We start from the raw sequence: 22,098 nt of genomic DNA, 5'->3' as shown, positions 1-22,098 counted from the left end.
CTGAAGCCACCTGCACCTCTTTGCCAAGATGTGTCATTTGTGAGTTTCATTAACCAATGTCCTAAAATAAGTGACCTTTCCGGGTCCCTGGGGGTTGGTTTTAACTCCAGCATGTGTGTTTCTTTTCCTCCTAAGGATTTAACAACACCGAGAGAACATGCGACAAAGAGTTTATTATACGTAGAACAGCCACCAATCGAGTACTGAATGTCCTCCGTCACTGGGTCTCAAAGCACGCACAGGTAATTCAGTGGCCTCGTTAATTATTTTCAAGAATTTTTTTAAACTAACTTTTTAAGTCGTTGCACATGTAAAACACCTCCTGGTTCTCTGGAGTTAGAGTTTGAAACCTTGAAATTGGAACGCAGGAAGGGAAGCAATAGGAGGGTAGACATAGATCAAAGCAGACACACATGCATCGCCAACGCTCCCCGTTTCAGATCCCCAAATGGCGTGGCACAGGCGGGCAAGCAGGGCTCCGCTCGGCCTTCATCTTCTGAGGCAACAACTCCCACCCATGGGCGCTAGAGCCAGGGCAGCTACTGTACTGTGCCACCCCGGGAGCACCATTCACAGGACCCTCTCTGTACGTGGAGTTGTGCCAACTGCAGTGGTGCCTCCTGGAGGTAAACAGCAGGTGCTCTCCTGAAGTAAACAGTAGATACCCCCGGAGGTAAACAGCAGGTACTCCCCTGGGGTAAACAGCAGGTACCCCCTGAGGCAAACAGCAGGTACCCCCTGAGGCAAAGAGCAGGTACTCCCCTGAAGTAAACAGCAGATGCCCCCTGAGGTAAACAGCAGGTGCCCTCTGGAGGTAAACAGCAGGGACTGCCCTGAGGTAAACAGGTGTCCCCTGAGGTAAACAGCAGGTAGTTACCTGAGGTAAACAGCAAATGTTCCCTGAGGTAAAAAGTAGGTACTCCCCTGAGGTAAACAGCAGATGCCACCTGGAGGTAAACAGCAGGTACTTGCCTGAGGTCAACAGCAGGTACTCCCCTGAGTTAAACAGCAGGTGCCCCCTGGAGGTAAGCAATAGTCTGGTATCTGGTCAGAGAGTGTTTTCTCAGCCTGGTTCAGGGGACGTTTTGCCTCATGCCCTTTGGTGTTTTGGTTTCTAGTGTCTGTTTTTTTTTTTTTTAAAGATTTTATTATTTCCTTTTTCTCCCCAAAGCCCCCCGGTACATAGTTGTATATTTCGTTGTGGGTCCTTCTAGTTGTGGCATGTGGGACGCTGCCTCAGCGTGGTCTGATGAGCAGTGCCATGTCCGCGCCCAGGATTCGAACCAACGAAACACTGGGCCGCCTGCAGCAGAGCGCGCGAACTTAACCACTCGGCCACGGGGCCAGCCCCTCTAGTGTTTGTTTTTAAATTGCATCACGCTGACAGGATGCCTACTTGTTATCTGTATGTTTTCAGCGCACGTTTGTAGAATTTGTACCCACTTCACCATTTCACAAAATAGAGCGAGGGCCCCTTCGCCTCAGTTGGAGGCACACATTGTGTTTGCCTCACCTGGGCCGGCTGATGGCCCGGCTCTCCTGGACATGTCGGGGGCTGGCACCTGCAAGGGGAGCAGGGAGAGAGAGAGGGGGCCCTGTAGGGCTCAGACCAGAACACGTGAAACCTGTAACATGTGAGTTACCTGATGAGCAGAGAAGAGGAGAGAAGAGCAAGGAGTTCCCCGGTCTCACTTCATTGTGGAGACCGGCATGGGTCTGCCGCATGGTCCCTGGTAATGACAGTCCATCAGATAGGGTCACCTGATGGCCAGGCTCCTGAAATCCCTGTGGCAGGAGAATTCACTAATCGGGAAAAGTGGGATTTGGGCCTCACCACCAGTTAGCCCATGACAATTCTTAAATATTAATTAAAATAAGAACAAAGATACATTAAGTGGCATAAAATTTCATCTTATGCATCTTAAATAAATAAAAATGAATCCTATATGGCTGAAATTCCAAGAAGCATCCTTAGCTCCTTGGAAATATCTAGTCTCTCTTCTCCATAATCTCAGTGAGCTGCTTGTAAATCCATTTTGCTCATCGCAGATAAAGGTGACTGGGATTTCTCCTGCATCCGCCTGTCCATCGCATTCCTCTCTGGTTTTGACTCAGGGTCTTGACTTCTGATTCCTGGGGCCCACAATGGCTTCGAGAGGCAGAGAGCTTCGAGAGGCAAGGCGGAGCAGATGCTGCTCGTCTCTCGTCTCTCTTCCCCGGTTTCAGCTGGGTGGTGCAAGTTCATGCCAAAACTCACGCAGTCAAAGCCCAGGTTTCCCTGGCCTCAGCTCCCTCCTCTCTTCCAAATCTTCCCTCAAAAAAACTCTAACCTTGCTGCCCTATCAGCCTCACTTCCCTCTTCTCAATCCCTACTGCCCTCTTTTTCTAATGATCTCGAGCAGGAATCCCTCACAATTCACATATAACTCTTACAGTAGCTAGAAAAGAATCACAGAGCACATTATAATATGGTGGGGCTGTTTTACTTTTGGTAAAGAGAATTCATAGGTGGGAAGAGATTGGTGTACTGACTCCCTCACTTGTAATAAAGAGATTTATAGGAAGGTGTTATGATCTGATTTGAAAGCTGCAGTGTACACACAAACATACATGATACAGATATACATACATACGTACACATGTGCATACAAGCACACATACATATGTGCATACAGGCAATATTAGGTTGAATAGCACCAAGTCAGTGGAACAGAAAATGGATTGACGTGAAAACAAAGGTCTCTTTATTCAGATTGTGTCCTGGTGGCTGCTAATTCTAATCCAGAAAGCATGGAAGTGTTAGCTTTTGCTTGGACAGTTAGATACTTTGCAGCCTGTTACTTCAGATGTGCTCATACACGGGGAAGCCCTGGGTCATCAGTTCCAGTTAGAGGGCCGTGCTGGGAATCCCAGCTTCTCAGACTCTCCCTTCGTCGGGGCATATGTGGATGGACTAATCGCTCAGGTACTTGGTCTTTTCTCTGGACACGATTATTATAGACAATTTAGACCCTGATGTGCCAATGGCAGTTCTCACCACTCACTCACTTGCCTTTGCTTACCTTCCCTGCAGTGTGGGTGGATTTAGGGATCTGTGGTTGGCTTCGGATTGTCCTGGTGTGACCTTATCGTGCACATCCTGTCACCTTCCTATTCCAGGGAGGCTCCGTCACCCTCCCTGTGTCGACACATGACATGCAGGACATTTCTGTAGCATTTCTGCTTATTGGCAGTTGCTGTAGGACATTTTTTGCTGTCTTCAGTGTCCAGATTTCCCTTCCTCCCTCTACGGACTCTCTACTGACCTGGGCTCCATGGTGGGAGTTTGAGCAAGTCAAGGCGGGCTCTTGGTAATGGATTGGTAAGCAGTCTGAATAGACACAGCTGCTTTTGGCTCATGGTCCTGGAGGCCACGTTGTGTGCCTGCCGCCTCCTCTCACCGACTGGGGGACAGCCAGAGCCAGTTGAATTCAGAGGAGGTGTGAGTGTGGCCCCTGACTTGATCTCCCTCAGCAAGCTGACCATTAGGGTGCTTAAAGACCGAGTAACAATCAGCGTGGTGCCTTCTCCAAGTTTATCTACAGGTCTTTACTCTCTCAAAGGCAGCGTCTAGCTATGAGATGAGCCTGCTGGTCCGAAAACCTGGGCTATAGTCTGACTCTGCCAATTAACTCTTACCTTGGTTATCTTTGGTTTTCACAGCACAATATCAAGGGCTTGGACAAGAGCATTTTTCATTATCGGAGTCACTCTGTGCCAGCTGAGTCCATTTAAGGAAGAATGTAGTGTTATTGTGGCCACCCGATTACTTTGAATTAGGAGCTTTAAAAAAAATGAGTATGAAATTGTACTCATTTCAAAAATACACCCAAACATGGCAACAAATATGTTTTTCCTCACATGGTAGACTACCCTGGGACACCACTTCAACTTATAGAAAACAGAAAAGCCACAGTGAAGCAACAAGGTGTAGAACGGTCCCCAAATAATCTGGAGAATTGAGTCCACCACAGAGTATTAGATATTATGTATATACCTCCCATTTCTCATCAAAAGTAACTAATATTGGCAGATTCTACCTTGAACTTAATTCAGGAGAAATAAGTTGCGGAAGAATGAGCTGGTTTTCCAGAGAAATAAAATTTCCCTAGGATGTCACTTTAACTCCCTACCCGCCTCCCTCATGTGGTGCTAAAATGTCATTTCTTCTCCTAGAAGAAAACCTTCTATCATTTTCTTAGTAAGTAGTTGGTAAGGCTAGAATGTTTCACTTTATTTCGGATCCTAGAAGTTTTCATCTGTTAATACATTCCGCCCTAGTTTCTCCTCATTTAGTTGTGCTTTTTACTCATTAGTTGCCTTTTATGTTGAAAGTAAAGCCACAAGGCCAAGTTGGGCTTCTCGCATGTGCCTCATCTGTGGATCAGCAGAAGGAGCAGCAGCCCAGGGTCGGGGGCACCTGTGTTCTTCCTCCCACTCTGCCTCCATATCTTCTGTGGGGCCCTGAGTCAGTCACCCTCTGAAAATGAGAACAGCCGTCCCTGTTTTACCTCCTCCAAGGATGTGCTGAGAATTAAAAGCGATGTTGACTTAAGAAGCCTGAGATACATAAGGTATAATATAGGTGTGTATGACTCAGGAGAGGAGAGATGCACATTTCATCTCTCCAGCTGGCCCCGAAGCTCCCTGCAGACAGCCTGTCTCATTCATCTTGGCATCCCCTTTCACACCATTCTGCAATGCTGGGCATGGGACAGACGCCCAGTCATAGTTGTCACTTGAGTTTACATTTTAACATTGCTGTTGTTCATTCTCTTCAGGAGGTCATTTTCTAGCCTTTAAAATTTCCAAAGGCAGCCGAGACAGAGACGACGACCGCTAATGGCCCAGGACTCACAGCTGCGTGTGCAGAGAATCTGCATAAAGGAGCTGTTTTCATTAGGTGTCTACACACTTCTCGAGCACCTCCTGCCAGGAGGCCTTACGTGTCATTTGCACAATTGCAAGGTGTCTACAGCTTCCCAGGCTGCAGAGCTGTTAACCAGACGCTCCTGTAACTGCTCTTCTCTTCTGTGCACAGACAGGCGAGGGAAGGACTTCAAGGCTGACTGTAGACAGTTTAGATCTGTGTTGCAGTCTCTGTCAGGGGCCTTGTATGCATAATCTGTAGCAATTTTGGTTTTCCTGAATTGTGTTATTCATCAACTAATTCTGCAAAGATGCTCTGTTCACTTGTTTGAGGAGCTTTACAGACCATGGCACTGATCAAGGAGCCCACAGCTTTGTCTGCAGGTTATGACTCACTTCATCAGGGTACTGTCGGAATGACAAGTGGCTGAGAATGAAACAATCACCCATTTTCTTAATGGTAGGCTAAGGGAAATGTTTTAAAAGGGTGAGATCAGGCAAAAATGACCTACTTACATAAAAATCTCCTTCCCAAGGGAGTTTATGGAGGGGACATTGCTGCTCCCGTCTCTGTTCTCTTACCTCCTTCCTTCATTCACTAATAAGAATTGAGCATCAGTGTGTGCCAGACACTGGGGTAGATGCAAGGGTGTGCAAGATCCAGACAGTGCTGACTCAGGGTGGCTGGCCTTGAGTCTCTAGCAGAGAGGTCTCTGAAAATCCCACCAAGTGCCCCACGAGAGGAAGAGCTAGCCACTGTCCCTCTGCCCCATCCAGAGGGAACCCAGGCCAGCTCCCGCTGCACTAGCACATCGGGCTACGTTCCTTGCCCTGGAGGGTCAGAGTGAGAGCAAGAAAGTGAGAGGAGCTGGTAGAGAGAGAAGAAGGGGCCCCCCATGCAGGCTTCCAGGCTACGGTAGGAGGAAAGCTCTTACTCTGGACTGAGCTGGAGCTTTCAGATATTGGGCTGGATATTTTGATTGGCGTGATCATTCCTATAACTAAAGGTTCTGGAAGACTTTGGGGCCTGCCCAAAACCACATGCAGGGTTGGGGAGGATGGCCTACAGAGCAGTTGAATGGGCTCAGTGAGAAGCAGTACCACTGACTGGTGATTTCATCGTTGCCGGTGATACAGGAAGTGTAGGTCACCTTGGGAGAGCAGTTTCACACAATATATCAAAATAACTCCGCTGTTCTGTTTCTAACCCACTTCAGTCCTTTTACGTTCATCGTGTGATGGACAAAGAGAGCATATTTAGCTGACGATGAAGAACTCTTGAATTTATGTTTCAGTTTATATGTTTTGTTGCATTTTATTGAGATATTACATACTGCATACAAAGGGCACTAAACTTACATGTGTAGCTCAGTGACTTTTTACCTATGTACACGCCTGCACAACTACCACCTGGATCAAGATATGGAATGTTTCCAGCACCTAAGAGGCCCCTCCCGCTCCATGCCTCTCTTCCTGGCATTGTGCAGTTTTCTGTTAGCTTTAGTATTGTTCTTATTGATAGTATGCACTTTTTATATATTCAGGATAAAACCCTTTATTTGCCGATTACATTCATTTCCTCCAGTTTGTTCTTTTACTTTTAACATTGTATATGATTCTTTCTACATACATACACATACCCTTTCCCATTTCTAAGAGGGTTTTTTATATACTTTATCATATAAACATACACACACACTCACACAGACCCTGTCAGTCTTTTGTTAAAATATATATTCTGTAACACTTCCTGAACACGATTAACCAATAACTGCAGTTTAGGGTATAAGACAAGAACTGGCAGCTCTCACAACTCCACTCTGTAGTCACTCATAGCAGCTGAAGTGGTCATTTTTACACCTCCAAAAATCCCAGCAGGAGCTGAACTCAGGCCAGGCCATCCACACAGCATGGATCTCAGAGCCAAGGGGCCTTCCGAATCCGGTTGGGAAAGCAGTGGGGCTATGGTGAAGAGCGGGGCTTCAGGGTCAGAGTTACCTGCATCGAAATCCCTGCCCCACAGGGATTTTGTTAGCCGTGTGGCTGAGCAGCCCGTTTAGCTCCCCAGGCCTCCATTGCTTCCTCTGTGTAAGTGGGGACGCCGTCACTTATTCCGTCCAGTGATGGTGAGGTCTTGGCGAGGTGAAACCCATTACAGTGACCCATACAGAGGGAGGCTCAAAGCACTGAGGATGGCTGATCCTGTGAGAGCCCTGTGACGGCGGGATCTGTCTAAACCAGGCCTTGAGGCAGGCAGAGTGTTGTCACCCCTGTATCACCAGTGAAGCCGTCCAGCCTCAGAGGGGTTCAATCTCTGGTGCGCAGTGAACTTTTTATAATGCTGGCAACGTTCTACATCTGTACTGTCCGGTACAGTAGCCTCTAGACACAGGTGGCTAATTGCACAGTTGAAATATAGCAAGCATGGCTGAAAAACTGAAGTTTTAACCCTATTTAAGTTTTAACCTTATGTAATTGAATTTGATTTAAATAGCCACGTTTGACTAATGGCTGTAGCGTAACTGCCCAGTTCTAACCCACACAAAAGTGCAGCAGCGGGCCAGACCCAGCTCTCAGGATTCTTTCCGCCCTCCTGCAGTGCCCCACTCCTCTGAAACGTGCCTGGCTGCTGGTCTCCACTAGGGCCCCAATAAGCCTGCTCTATTAGGATGATGGAGACGAAAGCAAAACCTTTATGTGGCATAGGTGTGGGGGCTCTAAATCTCAAAGAGAAGATGTGGCTTTTTCCAAAGAAGGGAACTGGACCAAGGAGCATCCTTACGTTGGGATTCGGGCCCGCAGCCCCAGGTCGGCGGTCCCGTGGGAGCGTGGCCTGTTGACTCACGGAGGTGGACAAATGGGTGCTGCTGTGAAGGCCCGTCCTCAGTGTGTTCAAGGAGCTCAGGGATCCGGGTGTCCTAAAATGAGAGTTCGCACAGCTCGTCTCTTCTGTTTGTTATTTTGACAGATGACAGGGGGCCCTTTCCAATTTTTTGGCATTAGTAAAACACAAAATCCTGTGTCGAATGAGAGCACTAAGTTCAGATTTATTCTTTGTTCCAAATCTGAAACGGAGGTTGGGCCAGGACAAACATGGTACAGACTTTTGATGTGGGCGAGAGAATGGAATGTGTAAGGAAGAACCAGCTGCTTAACGCGCAGCTCCCATTGTCTCTACTGACAGCTCTCGGCCTGCTTCCAGCTCCGTCCTGTCCTCGGGCTCAGTGCCCTCCTTGTCTACACTCGCTCCTACCAGACTGCCATGGGCGACTTTCCCATGGGCTCTCGCTGCCCAGTCTCTGCTCTCGAGCCATAGATCTTCTTTTCCGCTTGCAAGGCAGTCTTGAGTACGGATGCCTGACCTTTGAGCAATTTGCAGAAGAAAGACTGCCTCCCTGGGCCACAGCACTCTGTGGCACATGGGTGCTTCCCGTCCCCACACCCCTGAAGATGCTCAGGACTTTACAACCACCCTTGCCCAAGTCCTTACCAGAGCTGGACGGGGAGATTTCCCACAGTCCCCTTCTGGGGGAGATGTGTTGCAGGGACTGAGCTGGGAGGAGGAGCTGCTGGCTTCCGTAGAAATGATCTCAGAGCCAGCCAGAGCCCTCATATTGTCTTAGTTATGGTATGGGGCTCGTGGTCTTTTATGGGCAACTTGAAAACCTAACCTGCCCCCACCCCTTAGAAGCCAGTTTCCTCTGTGAGGATATATTCTGAATGACAGACTCCAAATGTTTTTAAAAATTATTTTACAGATGCTGTCTTACTTACTATTGTCAGGCACTGTTCTAAGCAGTTTTCCAATATTAAGTCATTTACTCCTCGCTCCAACCTTTTGAGGGAGGGAAGGTAGATATTGTTATTGTCCCTGTTTTACAGATGAGGAACTTGAAGTCTAGAGCGATTAAATAGTTTGCCTGAGGTGACACAGAAGGCAAGTGCAGAACCAGGTTGCACACCCAGGCCGCTGGCCGCCCAGCTCATGCTCTGAACCCCTGACTCACAGCCTCTCCATCTCGCCGGCCAACTCTGGGAATGCAGGCGGCTCAAAGTGTACAGTGTAAAAAGCCACTTCTGACTCAAAACAGTGAGAATATATATGCTAGCACTGATGGTGCTTCCTCTCTGTTTCTAAATCTTTCCTTGGATAACTTACTTTTGTCCCAGAGTCTATTTTGTGTTGCTTAAACAATGGATATGTATTTGTAAACGTTGCTGTGGGGCCAAGCACTGACCCCTCCTGACAACCACTGCAGTGTCTCCTGCATTCAGATGGTGATTAGCAGACCCCTGGGTCAGCCTCCATGGGACGCTGGCCCTGCAGTCTGCAGGACAGGTCAGGAAACCCCTGCTGTTCTCGAGGCCTCGAGACCCCCGACGTCCCACCTGACAAGTGGATTAGGGCCCTACTGCTCAGGGGCCCCAAGTACAAGGAGGCTCCTGGGCCTGTCCCCAGCCAGTGGGTGCTGACGGGGATGTCGGGAACAAGAAGAGAGAATTTAGGCGCAATGTGAGATGCCGGTAGCTGTGAAATATTTCTTTTTAATGACAAATTAGTCCTATCTACTGCTTCAACCTTGCAAACGGTTTTATAAAATCACGAAACGGGAAGATCATCCATGGGCTACATACTTTTCATGTTAGTCACGTCCTTATTAATGAGTGCACACTGGCTTCTGGTCATCCACACCGCTTCCCCTGGACCTCTGCATATCCAAGCTAAGAAATCCCAAACGTCCGCCAGGCACAAACAGTATTTGTTCACAAACTCATATTTCCCATGAAGGCAGCCAAAATAAAATAGAGAATGCTCTATTTAATTCAATTAGGCCAGCAAATTAACTTCCTTTTGGCTCTTCCTGATTTCCTGGGCACGCAGGCTGGTACTTATTCTCATCACTATAGTATTTGATACTGCCGTGTATATATATATATATATATGTGTGTGTGTGTGTATATATGTTTGTCCTATTCTTCTCCCCTCAGAATAGACTGCCTTGATTGTCATATTTCACCTTAGTTGCTGGGTCAGAAAGGACTCATACGAGGAGAGAAATCTGGAAACCTGAATTCTGGTCTAGATTCTAATGTTAGCTTACCGTAGTCTTCATTTGTAAAATTGGCCAAATGATCCGTATTATGGGGTTCTTCTGCACAAATGAACTGTTTGCCAAATTGCTCTAGAAAATATAAAGTGTAAGAAACTATCATCTGATAAGTATGAGTTTTTCTTTTTTTTTAGGTATGATTTTTATTTTCTAACTCTTTTTCTCTGGTCCAGGTAAGAAGATCCTAGCTCCTTAAACTACTCATTGGAGTTTTTTCTAATCTTTTAAACATCCCTCTTGTTATCCTTTCAATTCTCCTTAAGCTTTCCGTGCTTGTCTTAAAAAAATAGTTGGTGAGGCATTTACAACAGGATTTATTTAAGTCAGTGTGAAATACAATTAAGCGTTTAAAAGCCAGTGTCTTAAATGGAACTTATTTTCAGTTTCCGTTAATTGCCAAGACAGAAATTTAGGTTTCCCTGTGGAACGAGTGGGATTCTCTGACCTTTGGTGGATGGATTTCACTGACAGAGGAAACGCTGAGAAGGACCACATGGGATTTACGCACATGGACAGCTTCTTATCTCTGTTGTAAGAGTTTCTGATGAAAGTGCCCTGGACAGGCCTTATTTTCCCTAATTTGCATTCCCAACGCTCGGAATCATTCTTGGAAGTGTTTCTGGAGACCAGGCCCGCAGGCAAGGCCTCAGGCCCTTCCCTCCGTCACTTTAGAGCGACCTCAGGACTCCGAGGAGCCAGCTCAGCACTGGGCATCTCTGGTCGTTCAGGCCTGAAGTGTTGTCTCACCTGTCGTCCTTTTCTCTGTGTTCCTCTCCTCCCCACTCTGCCCCGGATGCCGCCGACCTGTATCTCCTAATCTCTTTGCACACAGTTTCTCCCTGGGTGAACGTCCAAGGCTATGCTTCTTCCCCATTCCAGACTCTCAGTGTGTCTTCTCCATGAGGAAAGGGAGGATGTACACTCTGCCTGTCAGCTTTCTTTATCAGTCTTTTTCCCTCCACGGATCAGGGCAGGGAGAACAAAGTATAACTCATAGACTGCTTTCTACTATTTTCCTAAGGCTCATATTTGAGTTACACTCAAAGATAATTTTGTTGGCATGTGGCATTAATTAACTAAGAAAATTAAAAAATCAGGATTAAAACCAGGCCCTTCCAAACTTTCTTCTTCCCTCCAATCTTTGTCATTGTCTTGAAAGCTAAAATCCATATCAATTAAACACCTATCTAGAAACCAAGGAAAAACACAGCATCTGAAAAAACTCTTTTTTCTGATAAATGCTTTTTAAACTGACTGATTCTCTTAAACTTAAAGATGTAAGCTTGGGAACTCTATCTGATTTCAAGGTTGTGGGGCAGTATTTAAAATTCTTTTAAGCAAAGCTGTTCAGGTGTGGAGGCTGAATTTTAGCAAGTCATTCAAATGCAGACATTTGTTAGAAAATGATCGAATGAATGATTTTCTGCATGGTCTTCCTTCTCGCTGCGTTGGTGTCATTCATTGCCATTTGCCTCTTCCCAGTTATTTTTGTTCTAACATATCTTCCACATTTTACATTGTGCCTTCTCCTAGTAGCCTCCCACTTCACATCTGCTAAGCTAACTTCCCACACTGCCAGTTTAAGAACTTAAGGTAGCTTATTACCACTTGTCTCAAAGTTGAGCACTCTCGCCAGGAACTTGTGTCCATTCATTCAACAAAGGTTAGACAGCCCCCTGGGAGCACCTGTGCTTACCAAATGTGGGGGTTAATTAATTCTATTATTATTATTAATTCTACAGAAGAAGCTCCTACATGAGAGTCAGTGCACATTTCCCATATATTCTGTTCCTCTCTGAAGATTCTGGAACCTTATGAGTAATTAATGATGAGTAAGTGTTGAACAGGTATGGGAAAGTTTAGGATTACTATGGTGTGGCTTTGCAGGGTTTCATTCTAACCATAATGCCCTTCCTTATGTTTTTCAATTGGGTTGTTCTTTCTATAGTGTGAACAGAGAGGCTTTGAAAATATCTTTGTCGTCAGGTGATAGGAGATGCTGGAAAACCTTGCATTTCATTTTTCCAGTGAGAAAACTTGATTCCAAGTCAAGGTTGCCCAGAGGTAGTGAGGAGGCAGGCAGACCAGGGCAGGTGGCCGGCGGACATGGCTGAGCAGGTTCGCTGCAGGGTCCCCCAGGCCAGCTTCTAGCCAGCACAACCTCCCCTGGACAGGGTTGCCGTACTAATGTTCTGAATAAAAGTTCCCCTCCTCAAAAGAGCTGAAAACCACACTGGTTGGAGGCTTGTTATCTCTAGTTCATCAAAATGAGGATGCAGAGGAGGGCTCCTGGACCTGTCAGGGTTGATTTGGGAAGATCACTCAGCATCTTTGCCTCAGTTTCCCAGTTGACAAAATGGCCCGAATCTCACCTAAATCTACATCACAATTTAAATTAAATTCTTCGTCTTCTATAGTCAAAGAAAACAGAAAACAGTAGCATGCTTTTCATTTTCTTGAAAATCATTAAGTCAAACCCCAGGCCCTTATTTTTGACCCTAATACATCCTAAGCCCCTTTTCTATGAGCCCTTTGTTCCAGTTTTTAAAATTATTTACATGGTTTTACTCCACTCTGCAGTATTTCCACTTTCCTTTTAAAACTCTGGCCACTGTTAGGAATACACTGTACTGATTATCTAAAAATGTCACTTTCATAATTCTCTTTACCCTCAAACTCTATTTATTGAGTCAAATTTTCCCAATGCTCAAGAGTTCCCTTGGCCATCCGCAGTATATTACTAATTATTGCCCTGCTCTCCTGAAAGAATGGACGTAATTTCCAAGATGCCTAAACTGTCAACAGGGATTGGTTTTAAAGTGCTGGAGAATCTATTTATTGCCTCACAGAGTACTTTTCTGTTGCGTGAGCTAGTCCTGTTAATACAAAACTGAGTCTCAAGATCTCTGTCTCAGATGGTTGTTAGGACAAGCGGGAGACAGTTCCAGACTCAGCATAGGAGCCAGCTACTGTCTGCCATGTCTTTCAACCCAGGCCACCAGCACTAATTCACAGAGAGCCACTTTTTCTGGAGAGTCTGTGTGCTGTCGCAATTGAAAACTCAGGCTTCAGCCAGCACTACCTAGGTTAAGTCCTGGGTCTGCCACCTGCAACCTGTGTGACTTTGGACAAGATACTTAGATTCTCTGTACCTCGACTTCCTCATATGTAAAATGGGATAATAATGATTGTAACTATGTTGCTGTTGAGGGTTAAATTAGATACTAAAGTGCTTAAAATATCACCTACCAAGTGGCAAACCCTCACTAAGTCTTAGTTAGGATAATTACCTCAGGAGTTGTTCACTAACGGAGGGAAAACGCTGACTCTCCGATCATTTATGAATGTGTTTGAGTAGAGGCAATAAAATTGTAGTGAGATACCCTCATCTCACAATAGCTTATCTCCGGGGGAGGATTCTAATATCGCCTGTTGGTAGCTTTTTCTTCCTAAGTGTTTGCTGGGTGCCCCACTCCGTTCCCTGACCCTGCACCTGGGCTGTCACCTCTTGCAGGGTGTTCCCGGGTGCAGCCCCCTCCTGAGACCCAGTGGGGCACTGCCACGCCTTGCCTGCATTTCAGTGTCTGGGTTTCATTGGTTAACATTTCCATCATCTACCCAAACGTCCAGTTTTCTGGTCACTGCCCTGCCTCCCCCAGAGCCTTATAGATTGAGGTGCTCAGTAATTGTTGAAAGAAGAGCTGTAGTCTCCTTTTCAGAGATTGAAATGTACATGTCTCACATCTTCTGGGCTCTCCGCTTTTGAAACCAGTGTGGTTTCTTTTTTCCAATCTTCTGTCTCCTCATCCCTGCTTCAAAAATTGGAAACAAAGCCAACCTCTGTCAGCTGTGGCTGTGATAATAGCAGTGAACGCCTCAGGTCCTCCTGGGAGCCAGGGGGGTTCGCTCATCTGGAGCATGAAGCGCTGTAAGATATTCTTCAGCCGGCACCTTCCCTGCTCAGGCAGGGCCGTGCTCGCTCTGCACCCGGCTGGCCGCGTCCAGGCGCCCAGTCTGCATCACTCTGCACTGGGCTGGCGGTGTCCAAGCGGAAAGGCGACGCCGACTCCCTGGTAGCCGGACGACTCAGGAACGCCATCTCGTGGGCGCCCCGATTGCTGCCTCTGGGAAGGAGCCTGTGTTCCACCAGGAGCATTCTCCTTTCCCATTTCAGAGCTTGGGGAAATGCAGCCAAAAATTAGATTCTAGATAATTACAAAATGGCTGTCTTATTATTGTCAGACTTATTATGAATAATCTACCTCTGGATTTAAATGGGGCAAGTGCTTTTAGCTTCTTCAGGTTTCTTTTTATTGAGTGGTAGCTACCGTATTTTTAGCAGGGAATTTTGAGTGGCCAAGTCTGCATTTTACATGCATTGGTAAAAAAGAAAATTTTACATTCCAGATGGTACATCAGAGGATTCAGATTTTTTTAAATCAGTTTGTGAGGAGTTGCTTTTGGCTGAATTAAAAATAAATAAACAATGGCAAAGTCTTGCTACTCAAAGTGTGATGAGCTCAGAACAGTAGAATCTCCGTCCCCATTCCAGATCTGCTGCACCACAATCTGTGGCAATTTGTGGGCACAGGACAGTTTGAGAAGCGCAGGTGTAAAGGATTCTTTCCAGAGTGACATGGAAGACCTGTGTTCTGGTCCCAGCACTGCCACCTCCTTTCATGTCTCACCTCGGCCCATATGACCACATCCCTCAGCCTCAGTGGCTCGTCTGTGAAAAAAGATCATGGTTCCTGCTTCATTTGCCCCTGGGTCAGCTGAGGAAGAACTGAAATCATGTATAGGAGGTCACTTTGAACATGGTAAAAACCTGTGCAAATGTAAGGGGAAATCATGAGTGAGAATTCTTGCATTTCAAACTCAGCAGAGAATCTGCTTTCTATTAGCCAGCTACGTCATCAGCAGAGCGAATGTTCACCTGTAGCCATTCATCCTGCTTCCAATCGTGTCTGGGCAGATTTCACCAAGTTTCCAGAGGTCTTTCTCAATCTAGTCTTCCTGGAGCTCCGAATAATAAGATTGCGTCTGTTTTCCTTAACCAAACCTATCAGACCCCTTGCCTTTCTGGGGGCTCAGAAGCTTTCCTGCTGTGGAGCCCAGGATGGGGCACAGTTGGTGCTCAATGATGCTTGTCGATGAAGCCATTAGTTGGCCCTCAGCAAGGTCCAAACACCAGCCTGATGTCCTTCCCATTAATCCATTTGTAATAAGGAGATTATTTGCATCATTAGAGACTTGACGTAGCTACAGGAGGACTCGGTCATCTCACTAATGAACATCAAATATTCATTGAGGAAAAAGACTCCTGATGACTGAGAGAGCCTTTGGCAGTGCACACAGATTGAAGTAGTGAGATCATTATCTGTTCACAAACCTTGAAATCGGGGAGGCGGTGGGACAAAGGAAAAAACAGCTGCAAGATTTTACTCTCTTCTCTTTGTATATGTTTTAAAAGAAAAGTCAATAGCCAAGAAGCTGTAGGACAATCAGTAGGTGAAATTTTAGGAAAAATTTCCTGACCAAGTAGTTAAGTTTGCGTGCCTCATTTTGGTGGCCCAGGGTTTCACCGGTTCGAATCCTGGGCATGGACCTAGCACTGCTCATCAGGCCATGCTGAGGTGGCGTCCCACATAGCACAACCAGAAGGACCTACAACTGGAATATGCAACTATGTACTGGGGGGCTTTGAGGAGAAGAAGAAGGAAAAAAAAGATTAGCAACAGATGTTAGCTCAGGTGCCAATCTTAAAAAAAAAAAGACTTTTCTTAAAGTTAAATTGTAGTTGTAATGAGTAACGTTATATAGGAGGGAAAATGAACCTTCCTGCCACACATGTAAAGATGGAGTCTGTTAAGCATGCAGCTCATCTCTGAACACCTGACAATCCCAAGGTGCTGCCCACTGGTGTTTCATAAAAATGCATTTAAGTAAGAGTACAAGAACCACAACTCTACCACTTTATTCTTTTTTTCAATGTTTTACCTTGAAAATTTTCAAATCAAGAGAAAAATTGCCAGAATAAAACAAGTACACTGGTGCACATCTAGAATCACTAATCATTAACATGTTTACCATATTTGTTCTCTCCCCGCCCCCTCCTCCCTCTAAAGCACAAAGACTTGCTCTTACATAGCCTCAGTAAAATGATCAAATTCAGGACAATTTAACGTTGATATAATGCTATCAACTGGTACATAGTCCTAACTCAATTTTGTGTATGTGTGTGTGATTTTGTTTTTATTTTTGTTTTGTTTTGGTGCAGAAGATTGGCCCTGAGCTAACATCCATGCTAATCTTCTGCTATTTTGTATTTGGGGTGCCACCACAGCATGGCTTCATAAGTGGTGTGTAGGTCCGCACCCAGGATCTGAACCCGCGATTCCTGGGCCACTGAAGCAGAGCCTGCGAACTTAACCACTATGCCACCAGGCTGGGCCCCCTAATTCAATTTTTGCCAGTTGTCCCTTTATAAGGGTATTATTAATGCCGTTTATAGCATTTCCCCCTTGATCCCAGATCTAATCCAAGTTCACACGTTGCATTTAGCTGCGGTCCCTTTTGTGTCCTTTAAACTGGAAAAGTTACTCAGTTTTTCTTTGCCTTTTGTGACATCAACACCTTTGAAGAGCTCAGGCTAGTGCTTCCTCCCAATTACATCAAGATTATGCATTTGGGGCCAAAATACTGAGTAAGCGATGCTTCTGCACAGAGCATTCATTGCATTAGTAGGTACATGATGTTGGTTGGTTCCAGTATTGGTAACTGTCATTACTTGGTTACAGTGGTTTCTGCCAGGTTCTCCTTTAGTAATTTACAAATAATCTCAGGGCAGGGTTGGGGGAGTTACTCTGCTGCTGTTAATTCTGTTCCTCATTAGATTTCATCTACCATTTTAGCATCCATTCATGATCCTTGCCTTAATCAGTTATTACTGCTTTGGTCAAAAATGGTGATTTTCTGATTCTTGTATTCCTTTGCATTTGTCAGTTGGAATTCCACTATAAAATGTAGTTTTCTCTTCCACCCTCTTTATGTGTGTATCTATTTATGTATTTGTTTGTGAGCCTCAGTAGGGGCTTGCAGTTTCTTTGAGTCCATCGGTTGTTACTTATTACTGTCATTATTCATTATGCTCACATTGTCCTAACGTTGCCCAGTGGCTGCCCCTTCAGTGTCACTCCTGTGTTTATTTGACACAGCCCCTTCAGTGTGTGTACATTATTTATTCTTTAACCTTGAGCATATCTGCACTGAAGTTCTTCATTCAAGTCACTGCCCATATATCAGATTTTATTCTTGCAGCAAATCTTTTTTTGAGCTATTGCTCTGCCCCAGTTACTGATCTTACTCATGGTCCAGTGGGAAACCCCACAATAAAATTGGCCCTTACAATACAGTGGGTTATGATGGGGGCATCATGGGAGCACCAAGTCAAAGCTCTTTACCCCACCGGGTCAATGAGGGAAGGCTCTTGCGAGAAAATGTGTCACCTCCTAGACCTGAAAGATGAATAGAGATAAACATGGGGAGCAGGCACCGTGTTCCGGGCTGACGGAAGCACATGTCTCTTTATCTTGAGGAGTGGTTTCACGTGTCATGGAGCTAAACCCTTCAAAACTGGAATTTAAAAAGATTCATTTTATATTATAGGATTTTGAACTCAACAATGAACTAAAGATGAACGTCTTAAATTTGCTAGAAGAAGTTTTGCGAGATCCAGACCTTCTTCCGCAAGAAAGGAAAGCCACGGCAAATATCCTGAGGTAAGGCAACTGCAGGTGCCTGTGACTCACATTGGTTGATTTGTGCCATGTTCCTAGAAAAGAAGATCCTATCCAACCAGAAGGGTACGTCTTAGCCTCCTGGGGCGGCAGGGGTCGTGTTCTCACTGGTAGAGTGTTACCTAGCGTCTCCTCTTTCCTGGGGATGGTTGGGGTCGGCTGCCTCTGGAAGGCTTTGGCCCCGGAGACATAACTTGTGTGGCGTGCAGTCCCCCTATTTGTGTGGGCAGACAGTGGTTTACTGGAGAACCAAAAGTGCAAGGGGGGAGGCTTGAGGGTCCTCTCCTGCACGTCCAGCAGGCGTTGCAGAGAAGTTTTATCCTCACGTGGGTTCTCATTGTTTATCATGAGCTCATGTTTATTGCTGGTAGCGCTTCTGTGGGAGTCTTGTGCCCCTGGCTTGTGGATGTGCCAACATGGACTAGTTAGGCATTCTCTTCAGCTTGCTTCACCAGTCCTAGGCCAATTTTACTGTCAGCTTCTCAGGTCAGGATTTCCACATCATGTAGGTTGTATAAATTTGGACCCCACACTCTACATGATAAAGACTTGAACTTTGGGTTTCCCACTAGAGACCTGTTTGTATCTGTCCACCCAGCATCTCCTATAGCTTCTTGAATGGATAGGTGGATTCTTTTCCTAGTCTACTCTCTTTGAGGAGGGCAACCATCAATGGCTTTGTGCAGACATTTTAGTTATGGCTTTCCACCTCACTCATGGCGGTGTGGTCTATCCCTGCTTGGGGTAGGAAGCCCAGCATCTACATGCTAGAGCCTGGTACTCCCTTGCTATTCTGACTTCTAGTTCCCTCTTCATGTGAAACCTCTGGAAAGAATCTTTTCTTTCTTCTAAGCTTGGCTATATTGTTTCTTTGTTATCCAGAATGCTTGTGTGTGGAGAGGAGTCCATTTTAGCTCAGTCCACCATGTTTTTGGAAGTCGCTCCCCTATGTAGCAATGCCAGATTTGGGTCTGTAACATTTTAGCAACTGGCCCATAAGTCATTCTTAGCCCTTAGCTCAAGATCTCATAGCCAGCCCCTTCTTTGGTCTAGGGCCTATTATAGGTTGAATTGTGTCCCCCACCAAAAAACAGTGTGTAGAAGTCCCACTCCCCAGTCAGTCAAAGTGTGACCTTATTTGGAAATAGGGTCATTGCAGGCATAATTAGTTAACATAAAGTCAAGCTGGAGTAGGGTGGGCCCCAATCCAATGACTGGTGTCCTTATAAGAAGATGGCCACATGAACACAGAGACACAGAGAGAATGTCTTGTGAAGATGGAAGCAGAGGTTGGAGTTATGCAGCTGCAAACCAAGAACTACATTCTAGAAGTGTGCGTCCCCAGGGACAATTGACTGGCTAGCTGTTAGGGAAATGAGGGCGCTCAGTGGGGGAAAGACTGTCAGGATTGGGGTATGGAGCCCTCAGGCTGCCCTCCCCTCACAACGCCCGTGCCAGACATGACCAGTCCATCCCGCGAGCTCTCTGCCTGCTTATTGAGCAGCGAACTCTGTTGACTGACGCTGCTGTTAACTGAAGTTGGCACTTAAGACGACTCCTATTCCTTCCCAGGTCTTCATTGCTCATCAGGCTTAAGACGTGCAAATTCTCTTTGCTGAATAAATGACCTGAGAATTAGAGGTGTGAGACGGATAGGGAGTAGAAGTTTTAGTAGATGGTACAGCCTGGGAGTATAACGCCAGCAGAGTCTGATTCGAACTTTGCAGGATGTCACAGGTTTAAATCTTGGCTCAGCTACTTATGCTGTCAACTTTCTTAACCAATCTAAACCTCACTTTCCTCGTTTAGAAAATGGGGCTAATAATCCTACCTACCTCATTGGGCTGTTGTGAAGATTGCATGGAATAATATGTGTAAAGAGGGCAACACAATGCCTGAAACATAATTAGCACTCATATTACTGCCACGGTTATTATTATCATTATTGTTATTATTATTATCAGAAAGCACTGACAGTAGCTTTTGGGAAAAGTAGTTTCTGCCATCCAGGCCATATGGCCCAAGTAAAATGGGACTGGATCTTAGTCAAACTCAGCTTTCCTTAGACTTCATCGCCTTGTCTATACAAAAAAATATAATATATTGAAACTAAATTCAGTGTTGCACAAGGATGTGAATACAATAAAAAATCATCCAAAGATATACTTTAAATGGGTGAATTGTTTGTTATGTGAATTATCTCTGAATAAAGCTGTTACCAAAAAAAAAAAACCCCACAGTCATAACCCACTTACTTCTATTTTGTAGAAGAAAAAGGAAGTCAAAAACAAAACAAAAAAGCAATTCCATTGATGGGGTGCCCCCAGCTACCCACCCAGAATTCTAGTCCCTTGCAAAAGTCTTCCCAAGGTATTCTAAAAGTCCCAAGACATGTGTGCTCAGGAATGAACCCAGTCATTTTTCTGCCTCAGCATCTGTATTCAAGCTCACCGCTGCCAGGCCGCTTGAGTGGGAGATGCTATTCGTGCCAACTGTGAATGTCACTGTTTCTGTTGAGAATGCTGCCTGACAATCTTCGGAAGCCACCATTTCCAAATCAAAAAGCTGAGAAGGATGCCACCAGCCCCATCCCTGTGCCACCTGGGCTCCAGAGCAGCCTCCCTCAGTCTGGGGTCTCAGTCTCTCACCATAATTCAAAATCTACCCAAGGAGCCAAGCAGAGAATGGATGTTACAATACCCCATCCATTCTCCCACCTCTGACCATCTTCCTCCCACAGGAAGTCAAAACAAAAGTCTTTGTTTAGCCCTGAACATATCAACAAAAGCAGACAGACACCAGTGCAGTCACCAGACTATTAGCTGAGCAGACAGCCAGACCCTGAGTCCCATTTTGGGTCAGCTGGATCTCTGGGGCACTAACTTATCTTCCCAACAAGCCGGTAAACAGATTTGTGCAAAAAAAATCCTACTGCAAGAAAACTACTGATCCTTAGATTGAATTTCCCCTGCCACATAATTCACTCTGCTTGTGCTGTGTTTAAGGGGTCCCTGCCCTGTCATGTAAGATTGTGATTATAGGAGGAATAAATGATACATTAACTTTGATAACTTGCCGTTTCAGATATTTATGTTTATATGTATGAAATTTATATATTTAAATTTTTAAAAATTATATCAGAAGGATTAAAAATTAGGGTAGGAAGTAAGACCTAGATGGAAGCACCAACTGAAGGAATGCCATCATTCGTAAAATCCCTCTGTGGGAAAAACGTCACGGAGTATAAGAGAAAGAAACAGAAACAAAAGGATTATTGAACAGCCCTGAAAATTATAAAGATATTCTTGTTAGTTCATTTCTTAATTTGGAAACAAACAATGAGTTATTTCCAGGCAAAGCTGGGAGATTTTAGCATTAAAGGTTTCCACATACTTATGGACACCATGTGCCAGAGCATGGGTAGCAATGGGATCAGGTAAGCCTGGAGGGAAGGAAAGCCATCCTTGAGAAAGCATAGGAAGTAGGAGATGGTCTGACAGGTCCCAGAAGGTGAAGCAACAGGACGCTAAACCATCCACAAAGTCCGCTGAGGTGGGGCTGAGCAGAGTCTGAGGCAGGCCATGTCAGGGGCTCAAGCCAGCCAGTGCCAGTGGTGAGCCAGCAACCCAGAGAGTGTAGACCAATCTGAGGATAGAGGCTGGTTGCTCTTGGCTCTGTTTTAAAGACTAACTGATTTCTACAATTGAAGGAGGAATTTTCCAGTCATGGAATTTGGATAATCGCGTTTCCTTTTAAGTTTATCTGGTGTTTCATTATAAATGCAGAGCTGTTAGACTGATCCAACTGACTGGTAGATGTGGGGAAAACCCAGGATCCTGGAGTCTTCATCAGAACTCTAAGTTAGTCAGAAGACCAGAAGCAAATCCTTCCTGTTTGGGAACTGGACTGGAGGTAGAGAGGCCTTCACATCGGAAGGGGAACATTTCTGAACATTCCTCCCAGGGAATACAAGTTATGATTGTGAGAGCTAACAGCATACCGTCTTGAATTGAATGTAGCCCTGACATTTGAGGTTTATATGTGTTCGAGTCGTACAACAGTGAGATGTAGGCATGAAACATGTATTTAAACGTCTATTAGAGTAATACAGTAGAGTGACAGCTTTCTGTGATGAGCTGACCTCACATAGTCTCACAGCAGTCACTTTATGGTGAATAAGCTTATTAGCACAGGTAGTTTGTTGCCCTTTTTGTGAACAAAACCCTCTGCTCAAGACTTTTATCTTTCTAAAATACCTCCTTTATAACGCTGTCTCACCA

General features: G+C 45.4%; 1 protein-coding gene across 26 annotated transcripts in view; it reads left to right on the top strand.

Annotated features, from left to right (window-relative positions):
- RASGRF2 (Ras protein specific guanine nucleotide releasing factor 2) overlaps positions 1–22,098 on the top strand; it is a 214,970-nt gene that overhangs the window by 170,675 nt on the left and 22,197 nt on the right. For all 26 annotated transcript variants that reach the window (XM_070234592.1, XM_070234603.1, XM_070234591.1 and 23 more), the window contains 2 exons: positions 136–242; positions 17,688–17,800. In XM_070234592.1, the coding sequence (XP_070090693.1) occupies positions 136–242; positions 17,688–17,800 (220 nt within the window). The remainder of the gene's footprint in view (positions 1–135; positions 243–17,687; positions 17,801–22,098) is intronic.

This window comes from Equus caballus, chromosome 14, assembly GCF_041296265.1.
Source record: "Equus caballus isolate H_3958 breed thoroughbred chromosome 14, TB-T2T, whole genome shotgun sequence".
Lineage (NCBI taxonomy): Eukaryota > Metazoa > Chordata > Mammalia > Perissodactyla > Equidae > Equus > Equus caballus.
The sequence above is the reverse complement of the archived record's forward strand: the minus strand, read 5'-3'. Positions and strand labels throughout refer to the sequence as shown.